At 48.5% G+C, this 21,673-nt stretch overlaps 1 protein-coding gene across 1 annotated transcript in view; it reads left to right on the plus strand.

The window, feature by feature from the left end:
* The window catches only part of MAD1L1 (MAD1 mitotic arrest deficient-like 1 (yeast)), a 385,928-nt gene that overhangs the window by 245,277 nt on the left and 118,978 nt on the right, over positions 1 to 21,673 (plus strand). The window contains exon 15 of the mRNA XM_009885704.1: positions 9,547 to 9,751. Within this exon, the coding sequence (XP_009884006.1) occupies positions 9,547 to 9,751 (205 nt within the window). The remainder of the gene's footprint in view (positions 1 to 9,546; positions 9,752 to 21,673) is intronic.

Raw genomic sequence — 21,673 nt, forward strand, 5'->3', positions numbered from 1 at the left:
TCACTGCGTGGGAGGGTGAGGATCTGAGATCTGATGTGCTGGTAGGAACTACAGAGGAGTTACTGGGGGTGAAGAGGCATAACTCAGAGTAACACAGATTATCTTCACCTCTGCTGTGCTGGAAATAGCGAACGTGGGAGTTCAGGAGGGCGTAGAAGAAGAGTTGCCTGAATCAAGGTGTATTGACAAGAGGTCACATCACTGGGGCAAGGAGAAAGATCTTCCTGTTTTGGGGAAGAAGTAGCAGGAGTTGGACTAAGAACGGGCTAAGAGAAGGATGAAGAGATTGCCCAAGCGAATTTCTGCTGCCAGGTTTTAGGGTTGTGCGTGCTGTGGATGTACACGTAAACATGATGGAGAGAGAAATGTGGGAAAGCAGGTAGGGAACCAGCAAGAGAGCCGGTGGGACCAAGTGAGCCCTTGCCCAACATTCAGCACCTTCTGGGGTTTTTTGTCCTCAGCTGTTTCTGATTTCACATGTGCGCACACTGGCAAAGCTGTGAGGAGCAGGTGGTGGTTGTTGCTTATTTGTTAGTTTGCTTTGTCTCATCTTTGCAATCCGTTTTTGTTACACAGCTCCCGTTCCAGGGGCTTTGAAGATCCCTTGGTGTAGTTACCTTCTGCGACAGAGGGAGCCGGGGGCTGGTCCGCGTGCTGCGCTTTGCGCGCCGGGGGCAGAGGGAATTCTTTGGGATGCGGTTTACTTTGGGTTTTACTCTAATCACTTTAACAAGCCTGAGCACAGAAACAAAAAGAACAAAACCAAGAAACAGAATTTCCATTAAAATGGCATTTCCTGAGGTAGGCTTAAGCTTTCTGAGAGTGCCTCGTACTGGGTGCAGAAATGTCTCCTATATCCTTTTGTAGGAGAGAGTTGAGTATTTTTAAAAAAATAAACTAAAAGCTGTTAAGGTAAAAATAAAATAAAGATAGACCAGGAGAAGCTGCTCACCCATATAGCCAGGCTGACTCCACTTAATAAGCTACTGCAGCAAGAGCTATAGACAGGGACTTTGTGTGCGCCTTTTGGGTGATAAATTCCAATTTTTCCTTCCCACTGTTTATTTATTCTCCATCTTTGACTAAAATTTCCAAGGGGTATTGATGCAGGACAAACAGCAGACAGTTCTTGACATAAGTGCTATAACATTAACTATAAGCTGAAGATAAATACATTCAAAACGACTTCTAATGATTTGTGACTTCTCTGCTTTCATAATTCAGTAAAAGCAACAGGCTATTTATTAGCTGTGTGCAAAGCCTGTGTGCCTGTGTTTACTCACAAATACCACATGTTTTTGGAAAAGCAAAACAGTTAATTCCCGAAACCTGAAGCCTTGGGAGAGGAGCGGATTTCTGCTGAAGCTTGAACTGCGTAGAGGATTGGCGGTCAGGAGGCGGCACTGAATCCCAAGAATAAGCTTGCAGGTCCCCAAAAGCAGCGTTGGCCCTTCTAGCGGCGCCAAGAGTCAGAAATTAGGATTTTGCAAGAATTCTGTAGCTGGAGCCTGACACAGCGAGAGACCGGCCAGAGGCCTTGGGTACCGCTTGGTCACAGAACGAGGATGGGAGATGGTCACAGGTGGGACAGAGTAAGCAGCAACCCGTGGTAGATCTGGACACTGAGGTTTAGTTTAGAAATCAGACATTTTACCCCATTTTGGTTTTTCACACAGTTGTTTGCTCGCTCCCCCACCTCGGCGCTGCCTTCTCTTGGGCTCGACATCCCTTCCCACAGGGAGACGGCTGCTGGTGCGGGAGGGCTGGGCAGAACGTCCTGTCCGCTGGCGGTCACCGGTCACAGTCCTTCCTGGCCAGAGTCCCTGGGCATCCCCTGGCCTTCATCCCCGGACATCTCTCTGATCTCCAGGGCCTTCCTCCACTTCCAGCATCTTTCCTTCAGCCAGGATCAGCTCCACCTTCTTTGCAGGCCCTCTTCTTTCTGGGACCACTTCTCTTTTTGAGAATTCCTCTTTTTGGTACCACCTTTGTTTCTGGAACACCAGGCCCCTGGTTTTCCCTGTCTAAGTCATGGATCAGCTTCTGATCAGCCTCCTAAGCAGCGATTCTGTCTCATGTCTCTCTATCTTTGAAGGATTCAGGATGTGCCACTTTTGTTTTAGTCCAGGTCTTACCAAAGTTTACAAGCAGGCAGTGCTTGCAGTCAGCAAGTAGCATCTTCTGCTCGAGAGCTCAAAAGTTCAATTTCAGACATTCACCACATGCAGATACCCACTTATCTGCCATGTGTTAGTGTTCCTGATTTAAGCTACTTTTTGCCTAGAAGAGGTAGCAAATGGAAGCTGGAGCATTCCCTGGCCAGTTGGATGGTTTTCAAACAGTCCCCTTCCACCACCCCTCCAACCGATGCCTTATGTTTTATATCTGTTAAGAAACTTTCCCATCTGTCTCCCACAGATAGATGCAGTCTTTATTTCGGATATTCTTCTAAGGTAACTACTGACCCATTATTTCTTTAAAGCTGATACGATCTACAAAGCTCCTTAAATTGTTTCTCTTTAAGTTCCCTGGTATTGAATAACGTGTCCCGGTCTGGAAACCTTGGAGATTTTTCTCTTAAGAAGTCAGCATGGTAACAAATTCCTTAGCTAAGAAAGCAGCAGTGTGTATTGCTTGTATTTGGGTGGCGCTCGCTGTGTGCGAGAGTCTCACAAAGAAGAAATGGTCTTTTCCTTGAAGAGTTTCCAATCGTCAGCCTTTTCTCAGCAGGGGCAAGCGCAATCTGTTGCATTGCAAGCGAGTAGCGATTAAACTCAGCTGTCCATATGCTCCACCAGAATTTATTGTGCTGCTCAGAAATCGCAATCTTTTAAGGTTGATAGACATCGGGACTATGAAAAACATAAGGCACCTAAGCGCGTGTCAGCCTCATCTAGGGGTTTTGACTTCTTTGCTTTCAAATGCGTTGAACAGGAGGAGCCTACGAGGACATGAAGCCAGTTGAAAATCCTTGACAGTGCTTGCTGACATTGGATCCTGACAGTCATTGCCTCCCTGGGACGTGTGAACGTCTTTAATTTCATTAGTGATGTTAGATAAACGTATTCACAACAGTTCGGTCTATTCCCTTTGCTACCAGTTCTACCTTCTGATTAGAAAGATGTGGGGTAGATGAATAGATCTTAAATGGAGTTGTTAAGCGCTGAACGTTTCATCAAATGTAAAGTAGTCCACATGGTTTTGAGTACTTTATTCTCACCTGTGGGCCTGTGAAAGTGAGTCGAGTAGAGAGAAAAGCTTTTATAGCTCTTGGAGAAAGACATCCCTGAATTGGGACTGTGCAGTTTTCAAAGAACCAGGAGGAGAGATGCCAGAATAAGTTCAGCCCTTTTCAAGATGCTGTCACTGGCAGCTTTCATTGTTCTTCTAAACAACTCCTCTTCTAAAGGAAAAGTTTCTGTTTTTCAGAGATTAAAGCAATCCTGTCTTCATTCATTGCTTCGTCACTCGACTGATTCTTCCCTAATGGGGAGATTACTTAGGAAGTTTTTGAGCTGTAATTTCAACATGTAGACCAACGCAGTGACTGTTTGCCGATAATATAGTTTTAAAAAATGACACGTAGCATCAGCGCAATTATCTCCTCGGGGTGTTTTTTTTCAAGCTGGGAGATGGCAGTGGGAGGGAAGGCAGCAGCGTCTGACTTGCGCCTGTGCCTCTGTTCTAGATGGCAAATTGGCCCTGTTGCAAATTCTCTTTTCCACAGTCTTTTGTCGGAAAGTTTATTGATAGCCAGCGTCTGACTAAATAGTTCTGCCGTGTCCCAGTGTGTGTTTGGAACATATTGCATTAAGACAATATTTGCGTGTTGCATCTGCAGTGGCTGTCTCGCATAATGACTGTGTGATCGGGAGAGAAGTGGTGGGATGGATCTTCTCGGTGGCTGATGTGAGTTTCCCTTGTGCGTACCCTGGGGCACGTGTCTGGAAGGCTGAGGATAATGCATCAAAACAACATTATTTCACAAATCGTAGAACATATTAACATGTGGAGTCAACAAATCATCTCTGTAAAATGTCCGGTACCCTTCTGAGAGCACAAAAATGGGTTTGCTGCCTTAAGCACCAAATCAGCTAGTTAGCAAGATGCTTTCCAGGAATGAATAATTCACTGTACTACTGAGTGTCAACCAGACTTGGTTGCAATCAATCAAGATATTTATTGCTTCCTCCTAAATTGAAGCTCTGCGTACATTTTTCTGACAGATCTGAGTTACTGGCTCAATGTTATTCCTTGAAGGAAGAATCAATGAACGCCAGCAGTTCTCTCTAGTTCAAGTTATTTACTCTTCAGCATCTCTACGATTTCAAAATTTTAAAGTATCGGGAAAAACAGGGGTAAAGAGGGGGTACTGCTGGGAAACTAGCAGTAATGTATCACCTTTGCTCTCTGAGGCACTGGCCATGATGTGCTATAATTTAAAACCATCATTAAAATGATCTACCAAGTTACCTACTAAATGAACGAGGGACAGGGTGGCTTCCCAACGGAGGGACTGCCTATAGGTCGTATATGGATTGCATCCCTCAAACGTCTCATATTTCTATATAAAGGCACCAGGAGCTTAAGTAGATTTGGTCAATTCTCACATTCAGGCCAAGTTTCCAAACCTGAAGCACACTCCTCATGCTTCTTGGAGAAACCAGGGATACGTTACCGTTCGTTGCAAGGTGCTTTTTAACTCGGTTAAGCGATACCTCCTTGCCTGTGTTGGTTCAGCCCAGGAGCAGCATCTGGAGCAGCTCTTGGGCAGTTGTTCTGGGACACCCAACTCCTGTTCAAAGAGCGTGGCCGTCTCTTCTGTACCACACCTTTCAAATGCCACTGTTCGGGCTTCCCCATCAGTGCCCCTGGATTAGAAACAATTTTCTAAATGGACAAATCTGGTTTAGGTTTTCTCTCCCGCAATTTTCCAGGTTTCTGTTGCAGAGCTGGAAGGACAAAGTTCTGGTCAGTGAGACTGATTTATTGTGAGGGGAAGAGCAGTTGATGGAGGAAAAAGAGCAATTTACAATTTCCAGAGCTAAAGGGATTCCTGGAGGAGGTTGTTTGCTTTCTTCACTCCCTGGTTTCTTACCAGCATTAGGGTTTAATCTCCTTCAAATGCTAGTGAGATTTTAATGCTGTTTTGCTGTCTGTTATGTTTAGCCGTTTCCAGCCATGACTCTTCCTGGAGCCAAGCAAAGTCACTCCCAACCTTCAGAAATGTGAAAAAAACCGCTCCAAATGATTGAAGTTGCGATTCCGTTTTGGCTGTCTGGTATGACATCCACGTGTGTCTGATCCCTTTCCTCGGGAGCTGGCTCTGGTCTGCACCGTTTCCATGGAAAGCTTCCTGCGTTTATTTGAAAATCCATCGGATGTCAGTAAATTTCCCGGAGACTTCAGTAACACTCAGCTTGGTGCGACTGCGTAAGGCGGCAGGACGGTGTGGCGGGGAGGAGGGTCACCTCTGAAGACGTGCTTTCTTTCCCTTTCTGCCACGGTGCTGCTCGAGGGGCTGCGAACTGGAGCCTGCGTCTTTCCGTACCTCTGCTCCCCTTGCTGACCGCGTCTTCAGGCTTTGTTGTCTGATTTTGGGGCTTTAGGTGGTACTTTCTTGCAGGGTTTGTACAGGACCTAGCGCACCGATCCCTGTCTCGCTTGGCTTCTTTAGGTATTGCTATAATATAAACCAGCAGCGCTAATATTTTTGCTGTAGGGAGAAACATGCTGATTTGATGTGCGCTGCGTAGAATAAAGAGAAAGCTACTGCCCCTAACCCAAAAATGAGAAGCACAGCAAATAAGTTGGTGATCTCCCAGAAATGTTAAACAAGATGGATTCTGCCACAGCCTTTGCATCACAGTGGCTTTTTGAGAGCTTCGCCTGTCTCAGCGTGGCTTCAGACTGATGTGCTCAGGAGCGCTGGCGAGCCCCAAAAATAAGGCTGGGTGTGAGTGCTGAGCTTTAGAGCATGGTTTTTCAAGGGGGTATGTTCTAAAAGGAGAGGATATATGGGCTGAAAGAGCTATAAGAGCCAAAGCGTTGCAGCTTCATGGCAGGGCTTTATGGAAAGGCCAGAGAGATGTTTTAAAAGAGTAAATAACCTGCAAAATAAACAGACCGGCGCAGCGTGGGTTAAAGCGGTCCGGCAGGAAGGCAGCAGCAGTCTCCAGCTTTGCGTGGCTTTCCTGCCGCACCGAGATCCTCCTGCCGCACCGGGATCCTCCTGCCGTCTCCTGCCTTTGGCAGCGATGGCGCAGGACGAAGGCGCAGGCGATCTCAGCGCTGGAGCCAGCACGGTGGCGGCAGCCGGGGTGAGGCGGCGTGATGTCTGCCTGACCTTGGTGCTGCAGCCGGTGCCGGGGCCGGAGTCGCCCTTCACGGTTTGTCAGAAGTACCGTGGTACTGGGCTGCGCAGGGAGAAGCTGGTTCCGCAGCTCTGATCTTAAGAGCATCCTTTTGCCAGCCAGCGTAAACCCCATTGCAAACTTTGGGGTTGAGTCTCTTCCCTTGAAAGGTGAACACGAGAGGGAGGAGTGCCCTGACCTGTCTGGAAGAGTCCTGAAATGCAGATAGCATGAGAATTTAGATAGCTGCCTGCGGAAACAGGTTTGTAGGTGCTCGTGTGTTGCTGGGGAGAATAGATCTGATAAGCCGGTGTTACAGCTGTCTTCATGCTCCCTCTGCTCAACATGGAACCATGGAATGGTTTGGGTTGGAGAGGCCCTTAAAGATCACCTAGTTCCAACCCCTCTGCCACGGGCAGGCACATCTTTCTCTAGACCAGGTTGCTCCAAGCCCCGTCCAACCTGGCCTTGAACACCTCCAGGGATGGGGCAGCCACAGCTTCTCCGGGCAACCTGCCCCAGGGGCTCACCACCCGCACAGGGGAGAATTTCTTCCTAATATCTCATCTACATCTCCCCTCTTCCAGTTTGAAGCCATTCCCCTTCATCCTATCACCCCATGCCCTTGTCAAAAGTCCCTCCCCAGCTCTCCTGGAGCCCCTTTAGGCACTGGAAGGGGCTCTGAGGTCTCCCTGGAGCCTTCTCTTCTCCAGGCTGAGCCCCCCCCAACATCTCCAAGCTGCTGCATGGGGTCCCAGTCCTTCAGTTCTCCCCTAAATTTCTCTTGGCCGAGGCTGTTAGTGGGTTTATTTCTTCTCTTGGTCCTGCTGGCCTGTCTGGCAGGCCCAGGCTGTTTGTCCCGTTCACGCCGGTGGAAATGGGGTCACGAAGCCCCATTGCTGTGGGGCTGCAGGACAGTGCTGCCCGCCCAGACGTTCCTGTTGGTCTGAGCACCACGAGGCTTGGGCAGCATGAGAACATGTGTCACCTGTCCGCTACGTGGCTGAGGGCTGGAAGACCGTTTACTCTGACTGTGGGGAATGCAGACAGCTGGGAAACGTACCCAAGGTTTCCATGCCTGAGTTACCCCAGTTCTCTGCAGTGAGCTCCTGGGACCAAGGCAGCCCTTTGGGGTTCCCGTCTCTCCTGTGTTAGGGGGTTCCTCCCACCCCCTCTTTGCCTGGGACGTACGAGTGCAGATATGATCTCCCTTTGTTTTTAACTTGTACTTACACTGTGAAATAGTGACTGTCTCTTCTACCCAGACGGGCAGATGTGGTTAAACTGGTTTCTCATGAGGAGCACTTCATTGGTTTCTCAGAGTAGTTACAAGGAACACCCATACCCCCCCTTTTTTTTTTTTTCCCCTCTGGGAAACCCAGCAGTGAGAGCATCTGCTGGTTTCCAGGTACTCTGATGCTTTCCATGGCAGTCGCACTGGAATTCGATGTTTCCAGCTGTGCAGTTTTAAATATATTTTTGGTGGTAGATGCAAGAAGGCATTAACTTCATATTCTTGACCGAAAGCGCTTCTGGACTTTGCTCTACATCTTCTCCCAGCTCTAAATTGCGCTTCCCCTTTGCCTGCGTAACTGCCGGCGTCCTGCCAACCTCAGCGTTGGCTGCTTCTCCTCCGCGGTGGGGCCCATCTGCCTGGCATGGCCCTGGTGCCAGCTGGCGGAGGGACAGCCAGCCGTGGGGACCGCAGCCCCCGCGCCTCCCCGCACCCAGACCCCAACACAGCTCATGGGCACCTGCGTCTCTGCGGGTGAGCACACCTCTTCCAGCTGCCTTCTGCCCAGGTAACGTCTAGAACGTGAGGTTTTAAAGAAGAATTGCAGTCTGGTTCCCGCAGGAGGGCACTGGAACAGTTGTGAGATGTAGCAAACATCGCACGTGAACATAAAGTGCCCAGCTGGTCCTTACCCATGGTCTGTCCAGCCCAGAAGAGCATCTCCGACCGCAGTGATGGAAAATACTCTTTTGGGAGAGCCCACAAACGTGGCCACGCTCCCCGGCGCTCTCCCAGCAGCCCGAGATGCTGGAGGACGCGCCGTGCCCTCCCCTGCCAGGGTCCAGTTACGGAGCTGTTGGCCATGAATTTGTCAAACCCAGTTTTGAACCAGCACTGCGCCTCCGCTGGGCTCTGGAGCGGTGAGTTTTGGCAGAGGTGCTTTACCTTATGTGGATGGAGTATTTTCAATAAAAGATGTTTGGGAATGGGATCTTCTGGGGTCTCTTACCAGCAATGACCAGCAATTCAGGACGAAGTTGCTCTGGTTTGCATGAAAAAACCCCCACATAAAGTTCTAGCATGTCTTTAATGAAAATGAAATGATAAAATTGGGATAATACCTACCTCATGCTGCTCTTGAGGGTTAATTAATGTTTACAAAATCACTTTAGGTACTGAGATTTAATTGAAGGAAAAATATTACCATATAAAACGCCTTTTTATGCAGGCGCTGCTATAGGGTTTCAGCTGGGCAGAGTGCCGTGGAAGGCAGCATTAGCACATGCTTTACTACTTTTATGGTCGTGAGGTTTCCTGTAGTTTATATGAAAATTGTCTCTCTGAAATCACAAATGTAACATCAGTGTTTTCCTCTCACTTTGAAAGAATATTAATTTGCTATCTCAGGACTTGAGTGACTATTTAAACTGCTATAAATACAACTCACCTCTGAGAAAAAAAGTATAAAATGAAATATCTGTTCACTTGCTTGGGACGAGCTGGTACAACTTGCTAATGAGTCCGCTGTTGGAGTCACATGGACATTGCTGGCTCGTGCGAGTAATAAATTAGGCTAGTACTGGGTGTCCTGCTGTAGTGTAAGGGTGTATCTGTGTGTTCATTATAATCTCCTGCTATCGAGAGATTTAAAACGTGGCTATAAAACTTCATTTCTGGAGTTAAATTTGACTGTGGAGGTGTCAGCCAGGGAGCGAGCTCTGTTGAGTGGGGTTTTGGATTTGGTTTGTTGGTTTTTCTCTGAAAGAGAGAGTAGTAAGAGAAGGAGAAGCAGTACTGGGTTTGGCTGACTTCAACTGCTGGAATAAAACATTATGACTGCATAAGTGTCCCTTTTTCTGCTGTAATGTTTTTTGTCTCTGCGCAAAGAGTAGTACAGGTTGGGTGGACTCGGAGGTTGGATCGGTTACTCAATCTGCTTCTGTTGTTTCTGCCCCGCAGGGTGACTATGACCCCAGCAGAACCAAAGTTCTTCATTTCAGCATGAACCCGGTGAGCTTGGCCAAGCAGCAGCGCAAGGAAGAGCAGCAGCAGCTCCAGGAGGAGTGCGAAAGGCTGCGGGAGCTGGTGAGGGTGCTCGAAGGAGGCGGCTCCGTCCCTGGGAATCTGGAAGGAGTTGGGAGTTTTCAGTCACAGGAGATTGCAGGTAGGCTGCTGGCTTCTGGTCGTGAAGATGCACTTATTCATCCGTACTGCCAGAGGAACTGAGTGCCGAAGCAGATGGAGACATTGCAGACAGCGTGCTTGATGGAACGGTGACAAGGCAAATGAAAAAAGCTGGCTTGATGGAGGAGAGAGTGAATGTGTGGTGGCAATCCTGTGGCAGTTCGGTTCAGAGGGTAGGTGGTAAGGATAAATAATAATAATCCATATCATTTGCTCATGATAAATGAAATACCAATACAACAGCCTTCATAGGCTGGTGCTGCCGATGGAGTCAAAGGAAATATTGCCTTCCTTTCAGGGCTGGTTTAGCCCTTGAGGTGGTACAGACAGCAGGAAATAACTTTCGTAGCTGCAGGGAAGCAAGTGGTTGAAATCTTTTCAGACCTGGCTTAAAACAAATTAATATTGTTTATCAGCGTATATGCGCCCCATTAATCACAGCTACATTCAATATTCCATGAAAATAGAGTACATCTTTCACCGAGCTAAATACATTTCACAGAATCTGTGGCTCTCCCCCAGTACAGTCTGTCTTCCCTTCACATACCCGAACGAGACTTTTTAGTACAGTAACCCCAAAGCCAACACCTCCAGACATGCTCTCAGACTCTCTAAATCAAGGTAAGGATATCAATGAAACGTGACCCATCACCTGCAGCACTGCGAGGGGACCAGGCAGAGTCGAGTCATGCTGCAGAGCCCGAGAACTCTTACTGCTGTAACTCTCTGGCGTGTGCCTTGCCCTCACAGCGTTTTTGTTAGAGAAGAGAAAAATAAAAGAGAGCTGAAGGTCCGTGTGGACCTAACCTGTTGTGTTCCAGCAGCGCATACGTGGTCAGTGTCTGGCGGTCGGGGTCCTCCCTCGGATGAGGCGGAGAGGGCAGAGCTTTCCTCGAAGGCCGTGTGTGCTGGAGACCTGAGACCCACAAAATCACCGAATCGCAGACTGGTGAGGGCTGGAAGGGCCCTCTGGAGCTCCCCCAGTGCCACCCCCCGCCAGAGCAGGGGCACCTCCAGCAGTGGCACAGGACGGCGTCCAGGCGGGTTTGGGATGGCTCCAGAGGGGGAGACTCCCCCACCTCTCTGGGCAGCCTCTGCCACTGCTCTGCCGCCCTCACAGCAGAGAAGGCCCTCCTCAGGTTCAGATGGAAGAGCCCTGGTTTAAAGAAAGTACACAGAAGAAAATATCTTTCACTGTTATGACACCAAAATTCCCTGAAAGTAGCTCGCTTGTTTTCCCATTGCTCAAACAATAGTATTTTATTACCGCTGAGAACGTGTTTGTTCCGGCATCTCATGGCGGATTATGGTACTCTATGGCCTTAAAAATATGAGGGTGAGAAGTGTAGATGGGGCGGTTTATAAAGTGAAGAGCTGGCTGGGTGGCAGAGGTACAGTGACAGTTTGTCACTGTTGTTAGCGGAGGCTCTAACAAACGTGTAAGCGTGAAACGCTTCCTGTGCGGTTAAGGAACGCTCTCTTTGCCCTCGGAGCTTCCCGCCTGAGACCCCGGTGAGACTCCGGTGGTTCTTGGGGATAGCTCTTGCATTGCAATTTGAATTGGAAATGCTCTGGGTTTTAAATTCCAGCAGATGCTGCTGCCCAGTGCCCTTGCCTGTCGTTAAGCCCCGAGTCGCCCGGCACATCTCCCGCTGCCGCCCCGTGCGGCTGCCAGTGGCCCCGGAGCCCCGGGGGAGAGTGCGGCGCGGGGGCAGAGAGGATGCAGAGGTGAGGGCAGCTCCGTGGCTCTGCCGCTGATGAATGAACCTCTGGGGTATCATCTCCAGTAATTAGACCGTTTCTTCTGGGGGGAATGTGTTTCTCGCGTATGCCTCCTGTGATTTGTTATTCATAATTATTATTCTGCTGCCTTTCACGCAGTTGCTTTTAGCTGTTTGTGAGGCGCTTCTGTGCTGGGATGTCACCAGGTTTGTCTTTAGCTTATAAGGGATGCATTTTTAAAGCTGTTTTCTCTTCTGCCTTTGATTCCGACAGGAAAACAAACCGCTCGCTGGGTTTCAGGGTGTTTCCAGCCTCTCGCATATGCGATGCTTTTTTTTTTCCTTTCGCCCCAGTCCCGTACTGCATCATTCTGACTTCTGGTCACCAACTCAAATGGGAGAGAGCATCAGTTGCAGAGCCTAGCAGGGTGGGAAATACTTCAGTGCCATTTATCACAGTCACAGGGGGACCCTTTGCATTCTCAGAGTGCCTGTGAGTGCATATGGAAGTGGTTCAAGTAAACAAAATGGGAAAAGGAGCTGTAAGTGAAGGGTGGAGGAGCCCTGCGGATGACTGTCTTTGAGGCCAGGGCACGGGTATAGTAAGCCAAGTTGTATGGAAAGATCTTGGGTTTATTCTTGTATTTTATGTAGTTGTGTGCATCACTGTTGTGCACGAGGAATGTTGCCAGAAATAGTCCTAACCCCTCCTTTCTGCTGCGGGAGCGTTCAGCGATGTGGTCTGATGTTGAAGCCTGCGTACGTCGGGGCGTGCGGGAGATGCTGCGGGTGTTGTGGCACCGACGGCGAGGTTAGCCGGCGTGTCTGAGCTGGCTTTAAATTAGCCAGATGAATGCCAGGTTTGGCCTTTTTGCTGGGGCCAGGCAGAGCTCCCGGCGGGTTCGGGGACAGCTCATCGAGCGTGCTGTGCAAGCTGCTTCCATTTTGGTATCGAGTCCGAAGGGCGGATGCAACGGCTGTTCCCGGCGTGGTTTAACAACACAGATCCGTGTGGCCAGAAAACTTACACCGTCTCTCTCTCCAGATAAGAAATGGAAGATCGAGCTTTCGCTGTTTTCTTAGGATCTCGACAGCTCTGCCCACAGGAGCAGCTGCCATATGCCTTCCACTTCAGTGTATTTTCAAGGTGCGAAATGGGGGAGCGGTGGCAGAAACTCCCTCTGCTCTGTTTGCCACTGTGCCATTCGCTGCCTTCGGAGGGAGGTTTATTGTGCATCATCAGGGAGCGGGTTTCAGTGAGGTTTGTGGTGCTGTTTCTGTGCAAAAATACCAAGAATGAGAATTTTCCCTGCACCCCTTCCTGCCAGCTGCGATACCCATATGTCTGTTTATCCATCTCCCTCTCGTGACACATGCCAGAGCGTTCAGCTCGCTGCGCCTTCGAGGTGGGAGGTCCCTCGTGTCAGAGTTGAACGGGATGAAGGGAGACCGAGGGCAGAGCAGGAGAAGTGTGGGTAAAAGCTGGGGAGAACACAAAGGTCGTGTGTAAGTTGGCTTTTTGCCTTCTGACAGATAGAGGTAAATGTGAGATTTTATCGTCCCGTTTTGCCATATACCCCCAATGGCTTATTGACAGAGGTGAGGGATTTGGGTGGCCCTTAGCCAGTCACCTTCGCTGTGTTCAGCAAGCTTATGTGATCTGCAACAATTATGCTTAAGGTTCAAAGAATTATAATTATACCAACCAAAAAAAAGGCATTAAGGACAATGATGTTGATGGTTTTGATGATAATGTATTGGCCGTTATTAAATTCGCTCATTGGTCTGGAGTGCAGCACGTTTTTTCTGATCCCGGTTCCGACTCCTGGATAGGTAATAAGGAAATTATTACTGTGGATGTTAAAGCTCATTAAATGTGACTCTATTAAAAATCAAGGTTATGCTGGACTTTAAATCTCTTTGAGCATAACCGCTGGAGGCTGCAGCACAGCCTGGCAACTTGCCACGTAGTTCAGTGGTCCTTTCCTCTCGTTTATGCCGTAATGGTCTCTATTAAAATGGGTACCGGGGCTATTGCGAAGGAGAGGTTTGAACGATGGGAGCTATAACAACATACTGTCCTTTCCCAAAGTATGAATGTGCACGCGGGGTGGTGCGGTGTTAATGGGGCAGATCCGTGGCAGCCGCATTACGGGAACGGGCTGTAGGTTTATGGGGCTTTTGTTTCCCTCCCGGTGGCTGCCCGGGCCCGGGTTGTGTAAGAGGAGAGCGCACCAAGGTCAGGCTGCCATCTGGGAGAGTCCTCCTGTCCCTGACACAGGGCTGCAGATGGGGACGGCTTTGGAAAGGTGGCGCGGGGCCGTCACTGCCCAGACTTGGAATCTGTGCCAGTTCTGCATTGCTCTTTCCCGTACTCTTCACACCTTCCCCCCCACACTCACCTTCTGTATTTCAGGCTGCATCTTCTGCTCTTTTTTTCTTCCACCTCCGTAGCTTTAATTGTTTTTTCCTGTTTTTCTCCAGGCCATTTCTGTTTAGATCTTCCTTTTTTTGTCTTGTCTGGTCCTGGTGGACCTTTTAATTTTCCTTTTCTGGCGCTGCTAGAGATGGAGTTCAGTCTTAGTTGCGAGCGAATAGGTAGGTGGCAGCTGATGGGGAGCTGTCAGAAGTAACGACTTGTGTATTGTGGCAAAGCACAGGTAGAAATGAGAATGCTGCAGGTGCTGATGATTTCCATTTGCGTTCTTACCTTAAAAGTGACATGTTTGACGATAGGAATGGGATGACCTGTGGAAGCTGGGTCCTGACTAAGGGATGCAGTGATGCGGATTTTCCATGAGCTCTCGTGATTTATTGCTGTCCTGTAGGTACAGTGGAGCGTTCCCTTCTTTCATGCAGCCTCTCCCTGTGAAAAAGAGGAAAAGCGCTTTTAATATTCTTTCTGTTGAGAGCCAGGCTGGCACCCCTACCGGGAAGGAGGATGGGGAAATCAACTCTGATTTCAACCATCTGTGGAGAATTTAGGAAGTGAACAATTTTCCTGAACACAATCCCACCAAAAAGGAAAGCTGTTCATCGATCTCAGTGGTTTTGGTGTCCTTTTTCCCTTGTTAGGGAAAAGTAGGCAAAGGGGTTCCTTGAGGAAGGACTGAGGAATCTCACTCTAGGGCGGGTGTTTGACCCGAACAGACACGCTGCATCTGGCGTTCAGCAGAGGCTGTCTCCAGCATCACTGCCATGCCAGGCCTTGCAAAAATGTAATTAATTGGAATTAAATTGGTTAATGAATTAATATTAAAATAATCTAATCTTGCTGAAGTGACAAGCCAGAGATGGTAAAATTTGTCACTGTCCCGGCATGCTTGTGCTCCTGATGAATGTGTTTCTGAGTACAGAAGGCGACAAAAAAGGAGCAGATGGAATTGAAAAGTTGCCGTTCTCCATCCACAGTTGGCGGGGCCGTTGGTGCTTGGAAGCCTTGGTGCTTCCCACCATCTGTGTGTAGGAAATCCGCACACGATGAGGGCTGCACCTGCAAGTGAAACCTGGCTCCACCTGATGAAGGATTTTTCTGTGACCTTAGTTGTGGTGGGTGCGCGCGTGCGAGGGCGGCACCCACATCTCACCTTGTGCTGATGGCTCCCGGCGCCTCGCTGGGCAAACGTGTTGGGCCAGGTGGGTGCAGAGAGGACAGCTCTTCCGTCGCCTAATGCCTCTTCCTAAAGCGGGGGAAGGATTCATTAGGTGGCACTTCTCTCGATGGTGTTTGACGTGCCAGTTCTCCTTCAGTTAGTACTGAAAGAATTGACTTCTTTCCAAAGAGACGCAAAGCGAAGGTCCGGGGCGTTTGCTGTCTTCACATGTTAAGGGACTTTTGGTGAGAGCAGGTTGTTAGCCTCTGTGCCCTGCCTGTATTTCAATAAAGTAATTGCTTTCTGCATACCCCAATTTCTTCTGAAGTTTATAAAGAGCTTGTCTTTGCCTCTGGTGTTTTGCTGTGCAGTGGTGAAGTTCTGTCCTCTGTCGCTGCATAGATGGCCACGTGTCCTTGATGGGGGAAGAACTCATTCCCTACTGCTGCCTGCATCAGAAATGTTGCAGAGCGTTAATGGACACGACACAACCGACGGACGTGGAAAGCGGCGCTGGGGATGGGTGTTACCAGCAGCCGTCCTTGGGAGCTGCTTCGCCTGACCCACGGAGAGCCCTCCTGCCTTCCCGTGTTGCGGCTCAGCAGCGATGCCTCCCTGGGACAGTCCCCTCACCCCTCCGCTTCTTATTAGCATTATTGTTTTTATGGCACTACTTGTCTCTCCTGCAAGACATTTAGACCAGTCTGGGACCTGAATAGTATATTAAGACTGGGAATAAGCTGGTAGTTTAAATTGAGCTTGCTTTGATTTCCTCCCTTATCATCCACATCCCTTTGTCCCAGCCCAGCACTGTGGGTAGCGAGGTGGGGCTGCTAAATATACCTGTTTTCCTAAAAGACTGTAGCCAAGTTGGGACCCCCTGTGCTTCGGTATTGACAGCGTTACAGTGGGTGGTGGGGCGAGTCTATAAAACTCTTTTACGTTACAGTGGTGTCAATAGATTTGGGCACAAGGGAGAAATACCCAAAGCCTTCTGTGTTCTCACTCGGCACCAGCGTGGCTTTTGACGGTAAATGCCCTGCGCTGCTGAAGTCAGGGCAGGCACCTATGAAGACCCTGGTTTGAATGAAAGTGTAGTACCTCGAGAGGGCTGAAAGAAACATTCCCCAGCTAAAAAAAAATAAAAAAAAATAATGCTTTTATCATATAAAGCATTTGTCATCCATATAGATTGCCGAGGTTTTTTGGAGGTAACGCAGAGATGAAGTGACGCAGCACTGAATATATTGCAAGCAGCGTGCCCTGTGGCAGCAGGCCACGAGTCTGTTAAACAACCGGAGAGACTTGCCCCCGAGCACGACTCAATCCGTGCGCTGCGAGCGGCCGGGCAGGAGCGGGCAGCCAAGGGTTGCGGACCCGACAAACCCCCCAGGATGCCCGAAGCCTGCAGCTCCTTGTGAAGCTGTGACAGGAGGTGCCAGTGAGACATCGCTGGGACTTGCAGACTCCGTCTGCTGGCCGGGGCGCCAGAGGTTTGTAATAAATCCTGTAACGTGGTTCTGTTGTAACTATGGGATGTGTAAAGCTTGGTGTCAGTCAAAGGTTACTACCCAGGCTGTACTTAGCTTGCACAAAGAGCAAAATCGCTGCAGGATTTCTTCCTGCTCCCTCTTCTCCACCCAGATCACGTGTGGAGTTCCTGGAGGCCTCAGTCTTTCTGCGTTTGAAGAGGCGGCCTGTGAATCTGCATAATGCCTCCGTACTTTACCAAGAAAGAGGTAGTAAAATAAGTAGGGAAGGAGAAGGAAAAGAAGGTACAAAAGTATATGTGATGAGGGGGACCAAATTTAAACACTGAGCTGTGAGACCACCTCCAGTGGTTTCGGTAGCCGTGTGAGGAAGGAGGCTCCCAAGGGAAAGGTCTCTGGGCTTAGAGATGCTGCCTTGAGGTGTAATGGAAACGAGTAGCGCTGCAAGAAAATACCTCTGGGGAGAAGGTTGCTTGTTTCCGAGGCGGAGGCGTTTTCCTTGTTCAGTACTGATGGAGTAAAGTCGTGGTGTTACGCCTGAGGAGGAAGAGGTCACCTGTGCTGAGGTGGATGGGGAGGTTAGAGGTATCCAATGTCATTACAGACAGGCAGACAGCAAGGCGAGAGGTAACTTCGGGGACCAGATAAATCAAGAGAACATGTGTGGAGAAACCTGGGCTGACAGGGAGTATTGTGTCCCCTCCTGGCTTACTCTGTGTGTGGCTTTGGAGGAGAACTGGTGATAGAAACAGTATTTTTAAGCCTGCTGACTTGGCGTTCTAATTCCCAGTCCATCAGTAGCTGAGGGGAACACGTAGTGACCATGAGGAAGAATTGTTCTCACTACCAGAAGCAGATGTGCTCCTTCTTTTATAACCAGGGGCAGTTCAGAGTCTTTGCAGGGAGAGAAGTCAATGAACAGCGGAAGGACCCGAAACCTTTCTCTCCCGTGTTTTAACCCCTTCCCACCCCAAATCCCTATAAAACACCATCAAATTTGTACCGTATGGAAACTGCCACATTGCATAGCGCTCTTCATGGCTGCACTTCTTCTACATCCCTCTGGTTCTTCTCTGTCCCTCTAGCTGATGGTTTCTTTACCAACCGGAGACGGGCCAACAGGCTGTTGAGCTTGATGGGTCTTCGTAAACGTTGGCGGTTGTGTTTTCCTGCTTGGGCGTTTGAGTCAAGCTCTCGTTATTTGGTTGTTGCTGCCTTGGTGGCTACGTAGCAGTCGGGATGCTCCCGCTAGACCTCTCCGGTCCAGCATTTCTCCTGAGGGGAAGGAAATGTGGTATTATCTGCAGCTGCCCTTTGGATCCCGCGGGGTTGGGGTACGAGCTGCCTCTTACAGCAGTTTGCATCGCAGAGCAGCTTTTGATTAGGACCGATGTGCCATAAAGGCCTCTGGATGTACACAATTGAAAATGCTCTTTCATTCATCAGCAGGATTGAGAAGAAAGGCTTGTGCTGATGTCTCAAATTCAGGCCGACACGATTTCCCTGACATGAGAAAAACCGGCCTGCCAGCGTGGCGGAGCTTGCCGGCAGGGGAGAGCCTCAGATCTCTGCTCTGCATCTTGTCAGTGTATTGTTTCTCCTGGAAATTAAAGCTCGATGCCTTTGTGAGCAGTAGAGAGTAGTGGAAACCTCGTCGAGGAACTTTGCGAGGGGTGTCGAGGTTAGCGGGAACGTCTTGCAAAGCTTTGTGCTGGCAAGGTGAATGTCCCCTTGGTCGGGGATGTTTATTAGATCCAGGAAAGACGACAGGAATGGGAAAATACTGAACTTATTTACACTTTCCCTCTCGGCGCTATCCAAGATGGCGGTATTCTTCTTGTGGCAGGTTCATAATGGGGAAAAAAAATTACTGAATTTGCTGGTTTTCTCTGGAGTCCTCATTTCAATTTCCAGGTAAGGATACGTGGCCGGGAGCTGAAATCTGACTGTCTTCACAGAATGAATAGGGACTCCTTAACACTGAATCCCAAATGAGGTGGGGTGAATGTGTAGAGACTGAGAAATAGAGTTATCTCTACTCGTTCTACATTTTAAAGGGGAAACAGGTGCAACTAAAGTCTAGAAGCTGAAGGATAACTTTTTGCACGGGTTGTTCTTCTGGTTTACCTGCCTGGCTTTGTGGGAAGGATTTTTTTCCTGGGAAATACTGTTTTCCAGTTGTGCCCCCAGTTTTTTTTTTTTTTTTCATTTCCTCTGATTGTTTAGGGGCTGTAAATGAGGTAAAATAAGGCTGTCGCAATACTCTAGAGCAGCGGCTGTGTTTAAGAAGTTTATATTTGATGAGTAAGTTGATGACATTGCATTATGTGAATTTGATGTGCAAACTTGTCACTGAAGTGTAAACATAGTGACAGCAGGACCAGCAATTCCCAGCCTAATCAAGTAAGCCGAGTAACACAATCTTTGAGCAATAGAGTCTGATTTACATATTAAAATGAGAGAAGCTACACAGATCCAACAATTAAGTTGATATTTTAATTGCATAAAAGTCAGGAGATTCAAAGTTATGTTTCCTGCATCAGTTCATTTGTCACCCACATGTATTTGTGGTATTTTCAATGACTTTATTTGGTATGAAACTGATGTGGACTAAAATACATGAAACGTTGGCCGTGGAAGAAAGGAGGGCGTTGGATTTGCTGGGTTAGAGAGCAGACTAAGAGAATTGAGAATTTCTTGGTCTGTTTAAAAATAGTCTGAACAAATTTCAGGTAATTTCTTTCTTAATATTCTGGTAGACATGTTGGGAGGAAGGGAGAGGGAGCTCTATTCAAATGCGATGGAAAAAATTCCCGTTGATCTCAATAGATCTTGAATTGTATCCTTAACTTCTTGCTTTCTTTTTAAGGAATAAGCTTTATTTAATTGCAAATTCACACAAATGCGCTAGTACCACTAAGAATTACATCAATATATAGATTCTGTCCTTGGTGTTTCTGCTGGTTTCACAGTACTGATCTTGCATTCAGATAAGCGTGCACATAGACAGCCACCCTTATCTCCTCACGCTGATGTTCTGATAGATGAATGCTCGTTCCCTGCGCTCACAAAAAGCTATTCACATGCCAAGTCTGACGATTTTTTTATAATCCTTCTTTGAATTAGACTACAAAAAGAATGTGTTTGAAAAGGTTAACTAATGGATACACTTTTCTTCCTGATGAGGAAAAGAAAAATGGTGAAGCGCTGAAAAATGGTCAAGCCGAGTTTTGATCAGGCTTTTCTAATCAAATACATTCGAGGCGGCGAGCAAGTAGGAGAAATGTTAATCCATGGTGGATTTATTTGGAATGGAGAACATTTATTTGGAAAGCAATCAGCGTATAAAAGCAGACACTTGTAATTACTTTGCCATCTTAATCATGGCGCTGACACCAGTACCATGATGCGATAACGTTGTGATAGCCTTTTGAATGCGGTGCTGACGTCGGGATGTCAATAGGAAGGGAGAGAAGCCTCTCTTGCTTCCTTCACATGCATCCGCCCGGTTTGCCGATGTCCAGGTGTGCTGGGCAGCTTGGCCCATGGCTACCAGTCACACAGTGACCTAAACATAAAGGCGTTAAGACCCTCTCAGCTCGTTTGGAAAAAAGTCAGCGCCTTGCAATCCCCTTGGGAATCCGCCAGTGACAGTACCGTGGCCGGAGCGCTGCCGGGACAAGCTGCCGGCGCGGCGCAGGGCGGTAAGGAGATGGCAGCGTCCTGCACGGCGCTGGTTTTGGTGCCGTCCTCTCACTCTCCTGGCAGGATTTTGTGCCAGGGAGGTGAAGGCGTGGGATTAAACATAGCGAGAGGTAAAGCTTAGGGGAAAGTCGTGTCTGTCCATCAGGGATTTCTGAGCATCTGGGAGCGATTCATTATCTAGACTAAACTAAAGCTACCCGCCGTGGTTTATCTAGTCACAACAGCTGATGCAGTCGACACTGGGTATTTCAGTTTTTCCACGTTTTCTCCATTTCACTGCCAGGTTCCGTGGCACGAGCTCCGGTTAGAGGGCAGTAAGTCAATCCAGCCTCCATTAGGGACCAGCATATTCATTCTTGTATACAGCCGGCTCCAGCTCGATGGATGAAAATCAGACGGAGGAAAAGCTGGTGGAAATCAGAGTCACAAATTGTCTTTTCACTCTCCGGCTGTCTAAGTCTGTTTCTGTCTGCATTGAATAGAAGAGTCTTGATGTGTCCTGTTGGAGTACTGTAGCACAGAGGGTTCTTAGGTAGGTATGCAGCTTTGTAAAGTTACCTTCTGCGATGATCAGATGCCATCACAGGTGTGCAGCAGAAGTATTTAAGTTAAATAGATCAGAGAGTTCTGTAAGGAAGGGCCGGAGGCAGCGGCAGCATCCCCCTTCGCTAGGGACTGCGGATGTGTCATCAAAAATCTCGCCGCTAGTGGCATCAAAGGCGATGCGCAGATCTGAAGGATTCAGCAAAGGTTTTCTGAATAGGCTGATAATGACGACGGCGTGTGATTCCCCTTTTAGACTGCCATATTGCGATGACTTCCCTGAAATGAGGCAGAATTCAGGCGAGGGGAAGTTTCCCTCTTGTTTTACAAAAGCAGCAAAAATAAATCCTAAGTTAGAACTGGTGACGTTAGATCTGCGTAACAGATGGGGGCTAAAGGCAATTTCATCAGCAGCCGCCATTCAAAGCGACTCCTGGTCAGGTTGTTTTCCTGATAACGTCCCTTCCTCGGGACGTGGGCAGCGTGCTGATGCCTTTGCAAGCTCCCCGCAGACTGTATTTGGGCTCCCGCGGTGCCACAAGGGGTCGTGGAAATTACTCTCCACTTCTATTTCAGAGTATGTCTTTCTGCTCTAGGGTCCTTCATATTTAAGAACCTGAAAAACCCACGGAAGGAGGAGGGGAGCGTTACCCTGTGCTTGTATTCTGGAGTCCCTAGGAAGATCTCGGTGAAATGAAAAATTTTAAGCAGAATGTTCCCATATATGCAAAGTCTTCATCTGCAAGGTGACGTCCTACGCCAGATGGAGAGGGTGCGCGCAGCACTTGGGAACAGATTTAAAGCTAATGGCATCTTACTTACGCCTCAGGTAGCTCTGCAGCCACGGCTG

Source organism: Charadrius vociferus, unplaced genomic scaffold (assembly GCF_000708025.1).
Source record: "Charadrius vociferus isolate BGI_N301 unplaced genomic scaffold, ASM70802v2 scaffold430, whole genome shotgun sequence".
Classification (NCBI taxonomy): domain Eukaryota; kingdom Metazoa; phylum Chordata; class Aves; order Charadriiformes; family Charadriidae; genus Charadrius; species Charadrius vociferus.